This window comes from Condylura cristata, unplaced genomic scaffold (genome assembly GCF_000260355.1).
Source record: "Condylura cristata isolate star-nosed mole 26May11 unplaced genomic scaffold, ConCri1.0 scaffold00029, whole genome shotgun sequence".
In the NCBI taxonomy this organism is placed as follows: domain Eukaryota; kingdom Metazoa; phylum Chordata; class Mammalia; order Eulipotyphla; family Talpidae; genus Condylura; species Condylura cristata.
In genome coordinates, this window is record NW_004567130.1 from 21,318,952 (window position 1) to 21,338,292 (window position 19,341).

Genomic DNA, 19,341 nt, shown 5'->3' on the forward strand with positions numbered 1-19,341 from the left:
TAAATGATTTTATTCATTTTAATTCGGTAGATGCCAATTTGATTTTACAAAATCACTCACTGGGTGATCTTACAAAATAAACAGTTTTGAGATGTTCTATAAGGCCAAATCAAGACAAAACTGAGTCACGTCTGTCTTCCTGCTGATGGCGTGAATTCCAGAGGGAAAGGATTCCGAGTTTGTGGAGGTTTGGCTTACTAAGATGGACATCTGATGTGTTCTTCTATCTTGATAGTTCATTATCAATTAGACTTGAACATTCTATCTTAAGATTATCTCAGAAAATAGTCCTCTGTAATGTAACTCTGAACTAAACAGCTGCACCCAAAGCCAAACCAATCTGGGTCACTCAGGACAAGATCAAAACTAATCTGTGAGGCCTTTAAATTTTTTAAAGTGGTGACCTTCAAAGTCAGCTGAACCCCATGTAGACTGCTAACATAAAGATTTCACATCAGAGGGCCCTGTAACTAAGGGCCCTGTAACACACACACACAGGCAGCAATGGACTGACCATCAGCCACATGGGGCCAAAGTTGGGATGTTTTATTTTGGAGACTTTAAAAATTTAACAAAGCTCATATGACTTCAGCATCCACTAGTAACTCTGCCAGTCAGCACCCAAAGACTGGATGAATCTGAGGAATCCCATCGACCCCGAAGTTATTAATGCTGAAGAGTCTTAAGGAAATTCTGACTCCCACCAAGAGTTCACAAACCATCAGACCAAAATCAACTGGTAAACATGGACGGCAACGCTCCATAAAGTCAAAAGGTACTTCCAAATTAAACGCCATCTTCTGCCCAACCCTAGACTCCGGACTCTGTAACATCTTTATCTAGTATAATAGACTCTGTAGTAGACTGATTTTGACCTCCACAAAGAGTAGGAGTTATCAAACTTAAGCAGATAGACGCCTCGTCCTGGGTACTGGTGGCTGCCAGCATACACTTCCTCGTGACAGTCCCGTCGGTACACAGGCACAATCTCATCCAGCAGAGGCTTGCTGGCATTCTTTTTGGCTTTATCTTCACTGATGTTTTCTATGAGAAAGAACAGAGATGACTTAGTGAACAGATTTGCTAAAAATCACATTTGCACTAAGTATTCAAACTCAGTCCTCTCTGAGAAATTGTTACAACTTCTCTACTTTACAACTTGAGTTCATGCAAGCACTTACTGGCCTGTTTGTTAGTTCATTTGTTTGTTCACTCATTCACTCATTCACCTGAGCAACTGTTAGTACCTAGAATCGTGTGGGCTCTGGGAGCCCAGCTGTGAATATCTGCTGGTAGTTATAGTACTCAGGAATAATCCCAACAGCCAAAAAAAAAAAAAAAAAAAAAAAAAAAAAAAAAAACTGATTAGATGTTTGCCCCGTTTAGTAGTTTTTTGAACTATAGTAAGAGGTCAGGGAAAAAATACCTCTGGCAACCTATAGAAACGAGACACCGTGAACCAGTTTAAGAGTCTCAGTTTAACATTTTACACAGACTCTTCCTAAGGAAAACAGGTCAAGGAAACAGCATAAACCATGAAACTTTCAGGTTTCCAATATGGCAGAGGGAATACTGGCAACCCGGTTAGGGTGACTGTCAGTGCCACTTGCAGGGCTTTTAAGAAGCTGGAGAAAGGCATCCAGAGAAGAGGTGAGGCGGACAGACCGCAGCAGGGCATCCTGGGTGGAGTCCTGGAGCATCAGCGACCAACTAAGATCTGAACATGGAATTTTATAATGGGTCAGTACTGGCTCACAATCGAGGAAACTGATAGCGTCTTTCAACTTTCCTGTAAACCTTGAACAGTTCTAGAATTAAGAGTTTATTTTTAAAAAGACACTACTAAGAAGGCCCCAATCAGACTTCTCTATCACAGCAATACTTGAATGTCTTTCGTTGACAAATGAAAAAAGCAGCATCATTCAAGACGAATGCTACTGCCTGTGAGACTACCCACGAACAGATGCAGTAATGCATTAACTCAAGGTCTAAATTCTGTTCAAAACCTGCAGAACTAAAGGTCATGGGAAGAGGCAAACAGTGCATCTTTTATCAACTTAAGCGAAGATCTGGGGCCTGGGAATAACAAAGCAAGCGACATGTACAGCAGGAGGCTGTATCAATAGCAGGAGGCGGTATACGTCGTGTTTCTTCAGAGAAAACAAAGCCCTGCGTCTTTCAGTCCTTACAATGAGAGCCAAGGCAAGAGCGAAAGCGCAGCCCCTTCCTGCGACTGAGGCACCACGGCAGGATGCTGCTCGCAGCCTCCGTCACAGAGCAAACAGCGGCCGGGCTGTCTGGAGCGACCGTCAAACACAGGTCACGCTCGTGCTGCGCCAGCAGTTCTCGGGCAACCAGCTTCACTGTTGCTAACAGAGGCTTTTCACGGGTCACTTTTAGCTGCAAATCAAGTCACTGCCAGGAAAGGCACAGGAGTCGGCAGTGCCACTTCCGCCTGAGTGATGTAAGAGAGCGACGCCGAGGACACCGGGCGCTCCACACGGGCGCTCCACACGGGCCCAGATGCGGCACTGGGTCGTCTCCTCCCAACATCACTGCCGCGACAACGATCAGGAGGACGTAACCTCCTGTGAGAAGCTCTCCCGCAGGCAAGCCAGGAGGACGTATTACCTCAGCCTACTTCTGAACAGAGAATCCCATACTGTTATAAAGCTCTACACAATAATTTGCAAAGAGAAAACTTTTCTCCTGATAGTCGCAAAACGTCTGCGTTTAGCCAGTCTCTGTGATACATCTGAGCGACCGACAGAGCTTAGCCTCGTCCTGATGTTGCCGAGGACACTAAGACAACCCAGAGCCTCGCTCCCCGTTTCCTGGGACTGATCACACGTGTGTCTGCTCTCTGGCTCAGCCAGTGGAACCTGTGGGCCATGTTCCACCCTTGCTGTGGCACTCAGAAATCACGAACTGAAAGCAAAACGTCACATCAGTCCAAGCAGCTCCTAGGTGGCTCCTGTGTGCTTCCCACCCTGACAGAGGGCCCGATGAAGGGTCAGGAGAGCTGCACACCTCAAAAGCTGGTGAACTTTTCCTTTCCCTCCTTGTACCTCAACTCACTGTTTCTTTAAAATTATCCCAATATAATCTTTGGGAACGGCATTACTGGCCTACTTGAAGCACTGGCAGGCGGTCTGCTACAAGCCACCTGGAAAGCTGGTGAATCCCAAGACCTGAGAAAGCGGCTCTCATCCCCGAGGTCAGAGCACTCCCCTTCAGGTCATCACAATCAAGAATTTACCACCAGGTCTGTGGAGAAGTCCTGAGTTCCAACTCTTCTGGATAACAAAATTAAAGAGACCACCTTTCTCAATAAATAATCAACTCATTTTACAACTTACATCCTAGTCCAAGGTAGTTTTGCCTGTTCTTGGAAACACCCAATTTTGTCAAGTTAGTCGAAAGAAAGAAATTTCACTTTAGTAAAGTGGGAATTTTAAAAGGAAAGGAAAATTGAAAAAAAAAAAATTTAGGCGGGATTTTTTGTATTTACATTATGGAATCGTTGATTAACCACCTAAAAAACAAATATCAAAAATACAAAGTTGGCAGAATTTCTTGCTTGCTTCTACAAAAATTTTCAAAAAACCTGACACATTTAGCTTTTCAACACACGAGGCTGCCAGTAAATATTACTGAGAATGGTAAAATAAGAAACTGTCTACGAGACCTTCTCCGGTTCTCAAAGAAACCCCCGACTGAGCCCTGCAAGAAGGCGGCCTCTCTCCTAACCCCGCAGCCAGCCCTGTCCGCGAAGCGCTCATCGGGAAGCCTGAGGCTGGTGCACGTGGAGCCAGAGCCTTTCCGGCAACACACCCAGCAGCTACCGAGAACAGACAAAGCGTCTACCTTCCTCTTCCTCGTCGTCGTCGCTGGACTCACTGACGTGCACGCTGACAGCAGTGTTCGGAGAGTCTGTCCATTCAAAATATACCCCAAACCCAATGTCATAATTGTCTGTAGCAAATTCCCAAAAGAGGTAAGATCCCTCCTCGTGGGTGGGTACTCGAACAGTGACGACCTCCCCGCGGCCTACTGTAATCACGGAGTCTGCATCCTGGCGAATCTTCTCTTTAAAGTCTTTGATCTGGGGCCGTGTCCACATGGATGGTGCTGCTACTACTGGAAGAGATTCTAAAAGCAACAGGAATTACAAAAGCTAGAGAAGGCTTCACCCGCAGGCACACCCGCGCCCAGGACCTCAGCCGCACCCTTAGTGGCCAGCGCCGCGTGCTACGCCACGAGCCTACGTCTACACCACCAACCACTTCAGCTGACTCGCAGTCCATGACCCTGGAAGTGACTCTTTCCCCCCAGCACTCTAATAACCTACAGGATTTAAGAATGACCTTGGAAACTTCCTAACAGGAGCTAGGAAACGTTTTAAAAAGAAAGCGCTCTGGATTTAGGAGTAAATTCATTTTTGGATGTGGACAAAGAAAGCTGGGCCTTCACTTCAGTGTTTCAGCTCAGTTTTCACACTATTCAAGAAAAGAAAAGAGAAAGGAGAAAGTAGAAGGAAGCCAGGCAGGAAGGAGAACTTTGCTTGAGAATTACATAAAATTCTCTCCTAAGCTCCAGCTGCGGAGGCTCATCAGGTCAAGGAGAGTCAGAGGAGGAGGTAACTAAACTTGTGAGCGCCTGCTTTGTGGTGCTGGGTGTTCCCGAGTCTTGATTCCTCATGAATCTTATCGCATGCCTAGAGGTGCTAATAAAGAATCTCTGAATAAACTGACGAAACCGGCTCTCAGTGGGGTTATGTCAATGCCACACTTTCTCGATGTTTTAGTGCCAGCTTCCCACAGCCGAACCTCACAATCCACCAACCCACCACAGTCCTCACCTCTGAGTGTCCAGAGCTTTAGGCGTCATCCTAAAGGCACGCACGCCCAGGAAGCTCAGGGGGCCAGACCCCAGGAGTGGCACAAAAGGGGAGGCCCTGCTGTGGTCAGTGCCTGGCCCTGCTGTGGTCAGTGCCTGGCCCTGCTGTGGTCAGTGCCTGGCCCTGCCTGTGGTCAGTGCCTGGCCCTGCCTGTGGTCAGTGCCTGGGACTACACAGAGGTTTCCAGAGTTACGTCTCTGACCAAGTATTTATTTGAATATAGCAGTAAATTATTACTAGGAGGGAAAAAGTGGGGGGGGGGGCTGGCAGGGGCAGAAGCCAAGAATTCCAAGACGAGGTCTTCCTGCAAGCCTGCTACTTGCTTTCAAAGGACAAGAAAGAGCTGCGGAATCAGCCGTACCTTTTGGCCCATTCTCACGGACTTCTTCTGCAGCCTCTGGCTCGAGCTCTTTCTCAGAGCTGTCCGTGTGGGTCTTGGCCTGTCCATTAACGGACAGCACGTCGCTCGGCGCAGACGCACTCACTTTGGATGTCGCGGACGACGACGGCCCAGTCGCGGCCGCCTCTTGTTGCTTCTGCAGCGCCGCCTGCGAGGCGAGACAGCGGCACGCACCGGTCAGGGGTGGCCGGGGCAGTTATGACAAGTGCATCATGAGCCCATGTTTTCGCCCTAACAAAGCACTGGGCTCCAAGAAATTACTAGTAAATTTTATGCTATTTATCCTATCAATAATGAGTATTAGTACAACGCCAAACCAAAAGATAAAAATGACGACATAACAAAAAGCTCTAATGGAGAATCACGTTTGTGATCAATTGAGGAACAATTAAGTAGGTAAAAATAAGTGGTCGAAAACAGAACGTACATAAGGACAAAAACTGAACAGAGAAACATTTATTCTTAAAATTGATCAGAAATTCTGATAAATTCAGATATATAAAATTTAAATCAGGAAAATTTAAATTGGGTAGACATAAATGGTCACAGAAGAATATTCACAAAAAGAAAAGCTACAGTTGGGAAAATGTATAAGGGCCTTGAAAAGTAACCAACAAATCAAGTATACAATGTAACAAAATTTATTAGGTCTTCACTGTAAATTATATACAGGAAAACCTTAGTACAATAAAATGGAAAATCATTAACCGAGTTGTAAAAAATACTGGCTTAAGAATTAAATACGCACATGGAATTTGTAGTCCAAACACTAAATGAACACTTGTTACTGTTTACATAATTATGATTAAAATATGTATATTCATAAACAGGAAATTAAAATGGAGAGTAAAGTCGCCTGAAGCACACAAAACAGCTACTGTGGGACAGTCCCCTTTGGTAACTAGATATTAATACTACTAAAAATATCTAAGTATTATTTAAGCAACTTCAAGAGCACTTTTAATTGAATCCTAGCACGCACACAGAACCATATACACAGAAAACACACCACACGTACAGTACAGCGCTCGATTCCCACAAATCGAAAGCACCTACCTCACCCACACGGAGCCCGAGGGCAATGCACTCCAGAGCCTTCCTGGTGCCCCGGACTGCGCCCCCGAGGCCCAAGGGTAACAGCTATTCTGATTTACAACACTGTCGATGTGCTTTGCCTGTTTTTGAACTTTATATATTTTTTAGAGATTTGTTTATGCATACAGGAACTGGGTGGAGGGGGGGGGTGAGAGACTTCACCCGAGACAGAGTGGGGAAGGGAACAGCATACTGAAACGCAGTGCTGAGGGGAGCAGAGGGCCGAGACAGCAGGGGTCTGCTGCCCCATGTGGGTCACTCCCTGGCCAGGGATCGAACTCAGGCTGCAGTGGCTGGCAAGAGCTTGATAGTGCTGACACTTTAACCCCTGTGCCACCAGGAAGGCCCTGTTTTTGAACTTTATATAAACAGAACTGTATAGCAAATGTTCTTTTTTGTATCTGATTTCTTTCACTCAACTTTATTTTTGTGAGGAGCATTTTTTTTAATCAGGTCGTAAGGTAAGTAATTGTGTTTTATTTGTTTACATTGCTATAGGAATTTTTTTGTGGGTGAAAATATAAAATGCATCCAATCTACTATTGATGACCATTCAGCCATTTAAGTAACTTCTTAAATGAAAACACTAAGGTCACAAGTGAGCAGATGTTACAATAGTTAAAACTATATAGGAAAATAAGCCTCTCTAACCTCGTGGCTGAGGGATAGTAAGATTCTGGCCTAGCTTGACACCCATTTCCTTCACACATTTATAAGCCAACCACCTGAACAGCAACACCTCTACCGCTACCGCAGAGCGCTACCTAAGGAATAGAAAATAGGTCTTCTCCCAAGACCTAGATTCTAAGTAATTTCCAAAACCTCACAGAAAGAGTGCCAGTGCCCCGAGATGTGCATACAACCAGGGTAAGTCAGCAATTCACAATACCTACCACAAGACAAGAGAGCAAAAAGCACTCCTGCTGGTGCTCGGCTCAGAAAGCCCAGACCAGCCCACCCACGGGGCCATTCTTAAAACTAGCAGAGTGAACGTCTTTCTTCTTCAGAATCCCACTACCCATGGATAGACATCTACTTATGTAAATATCAATTTATACTTTCTGTAGCTTTGAAAATCTGAAATATAGAAACCATGTAATAAACACCCATGTAACTGTCTCCAAATTAAAAAGTGTTTCCAGTTAGTCATTTTGCTCAGGGTGTGTGGATTTATATATACATGTAAATCAGTAGTCTAAGGGGCTGAAGTTCCTTGTGTTTCGTTCTCAGTCCCTTTCCTTTCTTCTCCCATAGATAGCCAAACAATAAGATAAATCAAGTTGGATCCTTGTAATCTAAATCATGGATCCTAGTTCTGTTTTCAAAATTCTTGGCTTTGCTCTACAAGACTTTTTCACATTAAGTGATAGCAACCTATAAAAGAGATAGTATGTATGACTATTCTACTAAAGACTATCTCAATGTCCATAAAAGGGGTGATAAGCTGAGGCAGAAATAGGCATTAGAACACAAATGAAACTGAACTGAGGCACAGGCCAGAGGTGCAGGGGTGAGAGGATTCACTAGAGACAGAGTGGGAGCAGAACAGGTGGATCCACTAAAAACACTGCTGAGGGGAGCAGCAGGCGAGACAGGTGGGTCACTCTTGGCTGGGGATCGAACTCGCACTGCAGTGGCTACGGACAGCTCCACAGTGCTGTGCTTTAATCCCTGGCGCCAACAGGGAGGGCCCTTAATATTTTCTTCCAGTCATGGAGTGTTAAGCAAAATAAGCGGTGCTTTTAACTTCTCACTAATCCACAAGATTGAGGAAACAGGTCTTCTTGCTACAGATGTTAGTTTTCAAGAAATGTGAAGAGGTTGGCAAACAACAGGTTACTTCTCTTAGTAAGAAATGCTGAGTAGCTATAATGAATGAAGTACTTCATTCAGGTTTGACAGATGGTAAACTTTGTAAAGGTAAACTTTGTAAGTAAAAATCACTAAGCACAACTTCTCTAGATTAAGTTTAAGAAGCATTTTAATCTGCTGCAAGAGGTAAAAAAGAGAATATGAGAACAGCTTTCTTCTATTTGTACAAAGTACTTTGACAGAGTAAAAACTGTTTTTCATTCTCCCGATAGTTCTTGAAGCTTAACAGAAAAAGTAACAGGACTTTATATTCTTAACTGAGAGAAGCAGAAAAACCAGAGCAGCAGGTAATGGTTCTGGGATCAAACAAGGTAAGGGCAAAAAGCCGGAACAGAACCCAACTATTATCCAACCCTCACCCCCATGCTCTCGTCCCTAAACCTTACTCCCACGTGGAAGCAACATAATCGGGGCTGGGGAGTTGGGCGAGGACACAGGTCAGTTACGGTAGCCGCAAACCTTCACACAGCCAACCCGGCTCCACAGGACCGGCTGGCGCCCTAAGGACACAGGGGCCCTCCCCTGGAAGCTTCTGGGCCTGTGCCGGTGCCCTCCACAGAGGGTGTGCTGGGGTTAAGGCCTGTTACCCAAGTCCTCACGAGTGCACAACACTATCAGAGTCGAGGTCAGACTCGCCTGAATGACAGTCTGCACAAATCCCAAAATAACAGTGGTCATACCGTGAGCTGCTTCGGGATCAGTCACTGTGTATTTTCTCACATAACTGCCAGAATAATCTAGTCTCCCTCAACAAAGGCCACCTCCGTCACTTTACACCTCTGAACTGTGACAGTCGGAACCTGGGTTCCTGCGACACCGCGAACACTCTCTGAGGCTGGGTCCGGGTGGTGTGGCGTACCTGTTGCTGTGCCAGCTGGACTTGGTACAGCTGCTGCATGTACTGCTGATAGTGCTGCTCCTGCAGCTGGCGGACGAGAATGTGCTGCTGCTCGCAGTTGCCCGGGTACTGCTGCGCCGCGTACTGCTGGAACTGCGCGGCGGTCTGCGCGTTTAAGGCTGCCATTATCTGCTGCCTGAAACACCAGAAACACTGTCTGACTGCGGGAGGTCGCTCACTGACAAAATAAAACGCCCTTTTGATTTATTCTTATAAGTTGTAACTTAAAAAGACGTAACGAGTACCAGATAGATGTGTTCCAGGCCCAGAAGAAAGACGTGAGACACTTAACTCGAACTTTCGTCTTGTGCTCGGCCTGCAGAGTGCGGGCAGAGGGGAGCAACAAGCACCGCCTCACCCCGCCTCTACCTGCGCGACCTTACTCTGCCACGCGCGCTCAAGCATCTGCAGGGTTCCCACCCCCCACCCCACCCCCCCGGCCTCAGGCCTGCACAGAGACAAGTGGAGGCACAGGAGCTGGCGGGAGGGCGCCGCTCCCAGACACCCCGCAGGCAGGCGTCAGCCAGGCAGCGGGTCGGGGGTCCAGCCCACGCTGCAGCCACAGCGCCCCACAAGCAGGGGCCCCTGTGGCGGAGAGGAAGACTAGCTGTCAGCACGGCGTCTCTACCTCCGGCGGTGGACAGCGCTGAGAGGCAGGACAGCTGGAAGATGATGTTAGTGGCCTGGGAACGCTAAATGCGGCCATGAAAATCTGACTGTCTTCCCATTTCACGTGAAGCCTGCCTAAAGAACACTAAAGTAGTATCTAGTTTAGACATACTAATTTCTGTTCTAATTACAATTCTCTTTTATAAAAGAACCGCATGCTTGTTAATTCAATTATGTGAATAACTTCGATAAAGACCTCAGAGCCACCTACTGTTTTACAGGTATACTTCAAAGCAAAATCTCACAAACTCCTGGGTAGACTATGACCCTGCGTCTCCCTAGGGCGCCACCACTAGCCTCAAGAGTAGCACGGCTTCTTTCCAAAGCAGAATGAAGCTGCAGGCTGGTTTGGGGTTAGTCAGAAAGAAGTGGACTACTGGTCTAATTCACCCCACGCCGCCCCGAGCCCCAGGTTTCTTTCCTGCAGGTTCACAGGCATATACGTTCGTTCCTATCATCTCCTACTTGCTCCTGAAGACCCAATCCACAGTCCTTACTGAGTAAGAAATAGGGCTTCGGCTCCCAAATTCTGACTAGGAACAGGTACACGACAGGGTGGACAAACTAGGATCCGTCATGGGAGTTTCAACTGGGCCTCCCAGATGCCAGCCTGTCAGACACACGAGGACATAGACCACGCAGACCCAGGCGGGGCCAGACCGTCCTATGCACGTCCAAGCAGAAAGTGACGATTTGAAGAGGAGAATGAAGCGGAGACTTAAACTGGGAGAAGCAGAGACGTGGACCCAGAGAAGGGGAAGCGGCCGCATCAGTTCCTGTTCAAGCCCCTGGGTTCTGAGAGTTCATCCCAAAACCTTCCAGCAGTCTCTTTCTGCAACCAAATAATGCAACCCGAAGCCCTATGGTAGCAGGCCACTGGTATGAAGGGGTAAGCGCTACAACTGGCCAGCAGCCATTTCTGCAGCCACAGAATTCCTCCCGGGCACGCGCGGGAGTCAGCAGCGTGGCAGCCACTTCTCGTTCTTAAACGCGAGTCATCAGCACGCTTACTTCTGCTGCTCCAGCCTAAGCCTTTCCTCTTCCACGCGCCGCCTCTCTTCCTCCTCCTGCCGCAGCCTCTGCTCCTCTTCTCTCCGCCGTCTCTCTTCCTCCTTTTGTAGACGCTCTCTTTCCTCCTCTTCACGCCGTCTTCTCTCTTCCTCCTCCTTCCTATAAGGAAAAGGACAGAGAATGAACCCCACAAAGAATTCTTTTTAAAAATAACCTAGGCCCGCGGGGATTACAATTGAGATGGAAAAGAAAAAAAAAAAGGAAAAAAAAACGTACAAAATGATGTAAAAATAAACTGTTGTAAAAATTAAAAAAAAAAACCCTAGGGCCTCCCTTAAGGGGAAATCTCTGTTCTATCAAGACATGGCAGCAACTATGGCATGAGCACAAGTTCGATCCCCGGCCAGGGAGGGACGCACAGGGCGCAGCAGACCTCTCCTGACCCACCCGCGGCTCCCCTTGGCAGTGGATTTCAGTAGACCCACCTGTTCTGCTCCCCACTCTGTCTCTGGGGAGTCCGCTCACTCCCTGTACCTCTTGTGTACATCAGCTCTTGTGTACATCAAAAAATAAATCTTTTTAAAAAATGAACAATGCAAAAAAAAATATTTTAAAGTAAAATTAAAATCATGATGCTGTGTCCATAACGATGGTTCCCCACGCACACAGTATCATGAGCTTTTTCTTTTCTACTGCTGTAGCTGCAATGAAATGTGCACCAGCGTTGGCGACACACACGTCATTCCAGCACTAGTGTCCAGGCCACGTAAGGGCAAACTGTGCCCCAACACCTACAGCCTCAGGATTTAGCAGTCTACACAGAACCAGCTCGCAGCAAAGAGTAATCCACCCTGAAACACCGTGCAGCAATTTTAAAAAACCTACACAGCTTAATATTAAAGATATTTAATAGTGTATCTGTTTAATGTGATAAAAAGCAGGTGGACACAGAAAGGCCTGGGAGGTGTAGCTTAAGGCGTCAGTCATCATGCGTGATGCGTAAGTTACCGGGGTGGCAGGGGTTCATGTGCGCTGCGCTCGTTGCATAAGCAGGAGATAACTCGCGTCGCCTGTACTTACTATTTCTGAATATATGCTTTTTAACCTAAAGAACACTCTGAAATCGAGATGCAGCTCTTACCCTCTCTGTCCTCAACGCCACAGTCCCTCTCCCAAGTGAGAACGGATCCTGCTGCACTAGTAATGATGCCACACAGGTCTAAGAGTGGTGTGGGGTCAAGAGACTGAAAATGGGGTGGAAGAGAATCTCTGAGGATTGTGAGAAGACACCATTTTTGCGCTAACAGCAAACCTGAGCCATGGTCAAGGCTCAAAATACAGCAGCATCAGGACCTACTTTCACAGGTCACAGCTGGTACGGGGTAGGTGCTCTGCAAGTCAGAGCTTCAGTGATTCCCGAGTCAGAGTGGGGAGCAGAACAGGTGGATCAACCGAAATACACTGCTCAGGGGAGGAGCAGGCGAGAGAGGAGGCTCTGCCGCGCCCTGTGGGTCAGCTCTGGGGTTGGGATGGAACTCGTGCTGCAGGGGCTGTGGACAGCTTCACAGTGCTGCGCCCTAACCCGCTGTGCCCCAGCTCATGTGCCCAGCTCATGCCTTTTAAGACAGCCCTCCTGTGTCTATGCAGGCATCTCTTTCCTTGTTCTCTTTAATAAACTTGCCATGTGCTGATGAAAAAAATGTAGCGTGACACAGTCAAAGCCCCGACAGCTCTGCCTTACGGACCCAACGGACTCTAGCATGTAACCAGCTTGCTAGTAAAGGAACCTCAGCAGGGCCTCCCTGGTAGCCCCGGGCTTAGGTCAGTGCCGTCACTCTAGAGCCCGAGCTCCACTGCCCACCAGGAGCTAACCGACACATGGGGCAGCAGAGGCTCCGGTCTCATCTGCTGCCCCCGTCAGCAGTGCACTTCAGCAAATCAGCTGTTCGGCTCCCCACTTTATCTCTGGTGACTGCCCTCACCCTCCCCACCTCTGGCCTACACCCCAGTTCTTCTATGCAAAAAATACATCTTTTTAAAAAAATAGACCCTGACTGCACTTTTATAATTCTTTTGTCTATTTCTCAAGGTTTCTGACCTTTCTTTATATGAAGATGCTTTCCCTTCTACTCTGTAATTTCCAATCTAAGTAAGGTGGGAAACCAAGCAACTGTTTTTAAAATAAGTAAAATTAAGGACTCCCTGGTGGCGAAGGGGTTAAAGACTGCACTATCAAGCTACTGCCAGCCGCTGCAGCAAGAGTCTGATCCCCAGCCTGCCAGGGAGGGACCCACAGGACGCAGCAGACCTCTCCTGTCTCGCTCGCTCGCTGCTCTCCTCAGCAGTGTGCTTCAGTCCATCAACCCATTCTGCTCCCCACTCTGTCTCTTTCACCAACCCCCACCTCCAGACTACACCCCAGTTCTTGTGTGCATAAATAAACAAATGGTTCAAAATATAAATATAAGGAAAATTTGGTTTTATGGAATTATTTTTATTACCTAGAAATTTTTTTTCAAAGATTTGTTTTTATGTATTTATGCATATAAGAACTGGGTTGTAGGCCAGGTGTGTGATAGGTGGAGGAGAGAGCAATTACCAGAGACACAATGGGGAGCAGAATAGATAGATCTACTAAAATACATTGCTAAGGGGAGCAGCAGACAAAGACAGGAGAGGTCTGCTGCACCATGGGGGTCAGGGCCCTGGTAGAAGAATCAAACTCTTGCAGTGGCTGGCAGTAGCTTTATAACACTGAGACTTTAACCCCTGCATCACCAGGGAGGCCCCTACCTAGAAATTATAGGTAGTCAAAATCACTGAAAATATAACCCCAGGGGCCCTCCCTGGTAGCGCAGAGGGTAAAGGCGCAGCACTGCAAGCTGTCCACAGCCACTTCAGTGCGAGTTCGATCCCCGCCCTGGAGATGACCCACAAGGCCTGGCAGACCTCTCCTGTCTCGCCCACTGCTCCCCTCAGCAGTGTACTTTGCCCATCTGCCTGTTCTGCTCCCCATCCACTCTGTCTCTGGTGACTCCTCTCAGTGCTCCTGCACCTCTGACCTATACCCCAGCTCTGTATGCATAAATAAATTAAAAAAAAAAAAAAAAAACCTAGATAAGGTGTCAAATCTACTAACTTCATAATCACAAATACAGCTGAATTCACCATCACACAGAGCATTCTATAAACACAGTGGCTCAGCAGCTCCCTCTCGCAGCCCCAGAAATAATTCATGAACCCTCTGGGAGTCGTAATCAGAGGCAACTTGACTGCCTGCCAATGCAGCACGCGGACTGCTCTGATGCGGAATGTGACTGTGCTAAAAGCTCAAGGTAGGCAGCATCAAAGGGCTTGTCGGACCGGAAGATAAGGCGTTTACCGGGACTTGCTCAATAATTAATGGAATTAGGACAAAAACACGCAGCCATGAAGGCTCGATGACTCCTCCTGAAGCTACAGCCAGTGATCCCCTGCCCCCACAATCCAACGCCTGCATAATCCGGAGTCTGCGCAACTGCCAGAAAGAAGTGGGGACCCGATTCAGAACCACCACTCCCAAAAGCAAGTCTCGATTCTGGGAGACAGTCTTCTGTGTCCTCAAACTTTACCTTTTTTTTTCTTGTTCTTCTTTCTCTATTTTGTGGGATGCAACATATGTTGAAAAGAGATGGCAACATCTATTTAGGAGTTTAACAAACTCTACCATGGCATCCTCTTTACGCGTGTTTCCGAGAGCTGCCCATTCTTTCCTGTAAGGAATAACAAGAAAAATGACTGCTTGTTCTAAAGAAAAGAGAATTTGTTCTAATTTAAGACCAAATATTTACTATTCTCACTTATAAGCAAAATAAACAATGAGCGTGAGGCAAAAGGCTCAAAACTTCAAGTTTCAATGAACGTGTACCGACTTACAGAATTAGGGTTGCTTAGACACTCCAAACTCACTATTGTAAACGTCAATACAGCTGCAATGCTAAATGATGTCCACACAAGCAAAAGGGTATCAAAGCTTTATTTTCTTTATATCATATTTAACTGAATAAAATATTCGGTGTACATTTTTGTTATAACTCTCTATGTCCCAAGAGGGGCATCAATTTCTAAATATTTTAAATGGCTGCTTTTAGTACTACTCAGGTAGAATCAGATGAGCTGTACGTGTCTTATGTTCACAGGCAGATGAGTAAACCTCTTCCACAATATTTAGCCATAAACACCTCCAAACCAAAAACAAACATCTGAAGACTCCAAGAAGCTATAAGCAAAATGTTTGTTTCAATTCTTTTTCTGACCTAACAGTTCAGGCTATTTACAACTTAACCAACTCACTTTGCACCCTGTTCAATAGTTTTCTCATTGATTCATTATATATCAAAACAGCGTTACCTCCTGTCATTCCCCAACACATCAAAGAACCCGACCTCGGGACAGGTGTCTGGATTATACGGACCCATAAGGATCTGTTTGTGCAGTGCCACAAGCTTCAGTTTTTCTTCGTAAGTTGGATGAAATGCTTTGCCATCCTTTTCTATTAGAAAAACAAACAAGGAGGATAATTAGCGCTAACAGAATACATTATTTTTGGCCCCAAATACTGAGGTTTTGTTGCGGTCACAAATTGCCTTTGACTGGCATAATGACACACATTGGGTTTTTCGCAAGCATCAAATTTGGATAGAGCCTAAACTGATACCCTTTATGCCGGTTTTCAATGAAGCCAACCAACTACCTATGTAAAAGTACTGCAGAGAAACCAACGTACGCGCCGCAGCCAGGCCATTTGTTCGTGTGGCCACTTGCCACCTTTTTCACTCATGAAAGACAACACGAAACAATTCACGTTTTAAAAAATAATTTTGTATCAGTCAATTTTAGTATGATCATGAATGAAAGACTATTAAAAATGGATCCGCCCTCCAGAGGATGCATACCACGCTTCAGTCAGACAACCTACATTCAAACCATGTCTCGGACACTTCCTAGTTCTGGGGCCATTCAACCCTCATTCAGGATCAGAGGAAGGGGCCCCTGCTACCTCGAAGTAACAGGGAGGGAGTGCTGGTTAGGAGGCCCTTTCTTCACAGAGGAAGGAACTGTCTTCCCAGATCACGGCTGACTCTGGCAGGTTCTCAATGGGCAATTAAGACTGACGTCAGTCTGACCTATAAACTGTTGTGTCCCTGGTGGCACGAGTTAAGAGCCCAGCACTATCAAGTTTGATCCCCACCAGGGAGTGACCCCCAGCGCGGCAGACCTCTCCTGACCTGCCCGTATTCACTAGATCCACCTATTCTGCTCCCGCTGTCTCTGGGAGACGGCTCACCCACCATACCTCTAGCCTGTACCTCAGTTCTTCTACACAAAGTAAATATTACAATCAAGGAATAACTTTTTAAAAAGACTTATTTATGTATGCATACAGAACTGGGGTACAGGCCAGACGTGCAGGAGCAGTGAGAGGATTCACCGGAGGTAGAGTGGGGGGCAGAGTAGACAGGTCAACAAAGTACACAGCTGACACTGGGTGAGACAAGAGAGGTCTGCTGTGCCCTGGGGGTCACTTCCGGAGATTGAACTTGCATTCAAGTGGCTACAGCCCCAGCGTGATGCTACCAGGGAGGCCCTAAAGGACTAAGTCTTAAAAAAAAGATAAACTATGGCAGTGGCCTCATTTGTTGAATAAAAATAGAAACAACTCGGTAACCCATGGACCTGCCATCTGTCTTGCTACTGAGCAAACAGTATCACTACACAATCAGCACCAGTAGGAAGTTCCTCTGAAGCACCGAGACCAGGACTGTCAAAGTTCCATATTTACCACGCAGACAATCGCCACTTCACAACCTGACTCTTAGAACGCTGTTTCAAGCAATGTCCGCCCATTACGTAAGACATTTCAGTCGCTGAGCCCTGTGCCCAAGCCATTCTGCTATGCACTGTGGGCTTACTGCCTTGTGGGACTCACTAGCTACTGAATTCAATCAGAGATGTGTCACTCTGCGATATGTAAGTAGCTGTCTTAGGCACGTAGCTTGGGGTATGTGTAAATACAGAGACAGAGCAAACGGAGTATAAGAGACTATATACTGAGGTATTTCAAAATTTATTCCTAAGGGAAAATAAATCAGATTTAAAGAGTAATGATGTAAATCTGTTCCAACTCTAGGTTGGACCAGTAGTCTTGTGAAAATCCAAATACTATATAATCAAAATAAAGCAAAGAGGGTTAGCTTTTACAAAACCAACACCATTACATTATCTTTCATGTAAAAACCAATAAGTCCAAAAGAATCGCTCTGTTTCATTCTCTTCTCCATGAACTTGTTAAAACTACAAATGAAAACGCATCATTAATGGTATTATACCTGTTCAATCTGCTGCATTATTTAAAACTTTTCTAAAAATCGGTAACTATTCAATAATGTTTAAATTATTGTAATCCCATGAACACATTAGAATGACAATTAAAAGGGTATACTGCATTTCAGAGAACAGATTTATGGTATGTTAATTAAAATAAGTAGAGGAGGCCTCCCTAGTGGCTATTAAGCTATGAGTTTGATCCCCTACCAGGGAGTGACCCACAGGGCGCAGCAGCCCTCTCCTATCTCCCCGCTGCTCCCCTCAGTGTACTTCGTCGATTTGCCTGTTCTGCTCCCCAATCTGTCTCTGGTGAATCATGTCACTCCCTACAACCTCTGGCCTGTACCCCAGTTCTTGTATACATACATGAAAATAAATCTTAAAATAAGAATTAAAAAAGTATCCACTCCTTATGCTTATAAATATATAAAATGCTTGCAATGAGAGAGAAGACTCAGAGACAAGGCAAAAAGATAAAATTCTAAGAATGTGGTTGAGTGACCACATATAGTCGTTACTTCTACAAATCTCACTGAGACTTAATTAGCCAACACTCCTATTCACAGATGTTGGTTGTTAAAGATGGCAAAGCAGTAATGGCTTACTTTTGGCTACCATTTACCAAAAAGCCTTTTTCCAAATTTAAAGATGCCCAAACGTCTCTTACCATATACCCTAATTTTGCACATGTAAATCACCAACTTTTCTTGTAAAATGTACCACAGATAATTACAAGAGAAACACAGCTCAGAACAATTTTCATCTTGCTTTCATTAAATTTTGATTTGCCAAAAAAAAAAACCCCAATAGTCTAAGACTTGAAAGATTATAACTTTAGAAGCTTTGTGTTAAAAAAGGCATCAATTTTATCTTGAAACTTACAAAAAAGAAAATATACTTACACTGGTGGTTTAAGAAACAAAGATGTGGTGAGGCTGAGAAATAAGGGGAATAGAGTGCATACTGTAATAGAATAACATTATTTTGTTCAGTAAGGATCCTGGGGTTCTGTTGTTTTTTCCCTTTAAAAAAAAGTCTGAGTTCTACAAAAGTGGATGCGAACAGAAATAAAGTTAAATTTTAGGCACTGAAGATCAAACAATTTTCTGATTAGTCATGTTACGTAGCAATTTTCAAACATCCACACTCAAAAAAAAAATTCCTATTTGCTGCAGAGAGATGATTTTAAGCCTCAGAGAGGCTAATGGGTGTGAAAAATAATTTGATCTATAAACTTATCTGAAGAGAGAAAGGGTGCATTTCCTAGAACGTGGTAAATTTGCTTCTTAAACATTCAGCTGTGCAGAGGAGGTATAGGTGACAACAGGAGTGGGTGAGTAAACAAGGAAACGACCCATTATTCAGCAAGGTGTTAGTCTAACCTGGACTCCTAGAAGGTGATTTCATTAACAGGTGTGTGAGTTTCGGAATTCCTGGATGACGTTTTATCATCTCTCTTTTTTGCACCTGAGTTAAGAACTTACTGTCAACTCATGTTTTATATGTTAATTCTAGTCAAATAACTGTTTACCACCATGAACACCATGCTTTTTGCACACCTACCAAAAACATACCCAACAAGTCGCATTAATGAGGAAACTGGGAACTCCCTGGTTATGCAAGGGTTAAAGACACGGAAATATCAAGCCAGCACAGCATGAATTCCATAGTGACCCACAGAGCGAAGCAGACCTCTCCTATCTTGCATGCTGCCTGTTCTGCTCCCCACTCTGTCTCTGGTGAATCCTCTATCTCTCCCATGTCTGGCCTACATCCCAGTTCTTGTATACATAAGTAAACAAGGAAATTGATTTTACCGGTTAATTTCTATGACAAGTCCAATGTAGTGAATGATATTGGTATTTTCAAGGGATGTCTTACCTACTGGAGTGTGAGTAATTTACTCTATAATCCTTTAAATCCTACTACTGAATCTTCAAATTAATCATCATTGTAGCTGGGAAACCAAAATTGTTGCCAAAAAAATAATAAAAATGTTAGTAATAATAATTCTGAAGAAGAGATTACAAATTTATCTTTATTCATTTCTATGTCTTTGAATAAGCGCATATATTTATCAAGCATACGCATTTTTTTTCTTTTTAACGAGTATTTTTAAAAGTCAAGGCA

The 19,341-nt window shown here is 45.2% G+C and overlaps 1 protein-coding gene across 1 annotated transcript; it reads right to left on the minus strand.

Moving 5' to 3' along the window:
• Positions 1-510: 510 nt before the first annotated feature.
• Positions 511-15,383, minus strand: ACBD3 (acyl-CoA binding domain containing 3; the record flags this gene model as incomplete). Its single annotated transcript, XM_012730868.1, has 7 exons — positions 511-1,044; positions 3,868-4,152; positions 5,262-5,448; positions 9,127-9,301; positions 10,846-11,004; positions 14,457-14,597; positions 15,235-15,383. Coding segments are annotated over 7 exons (1,305 nt in total), but the record flags the coding sequence as incomplete, so codon positions are not given.
• Positions 15,384-19,341: the final 3,958 nt, after the last annotated feature.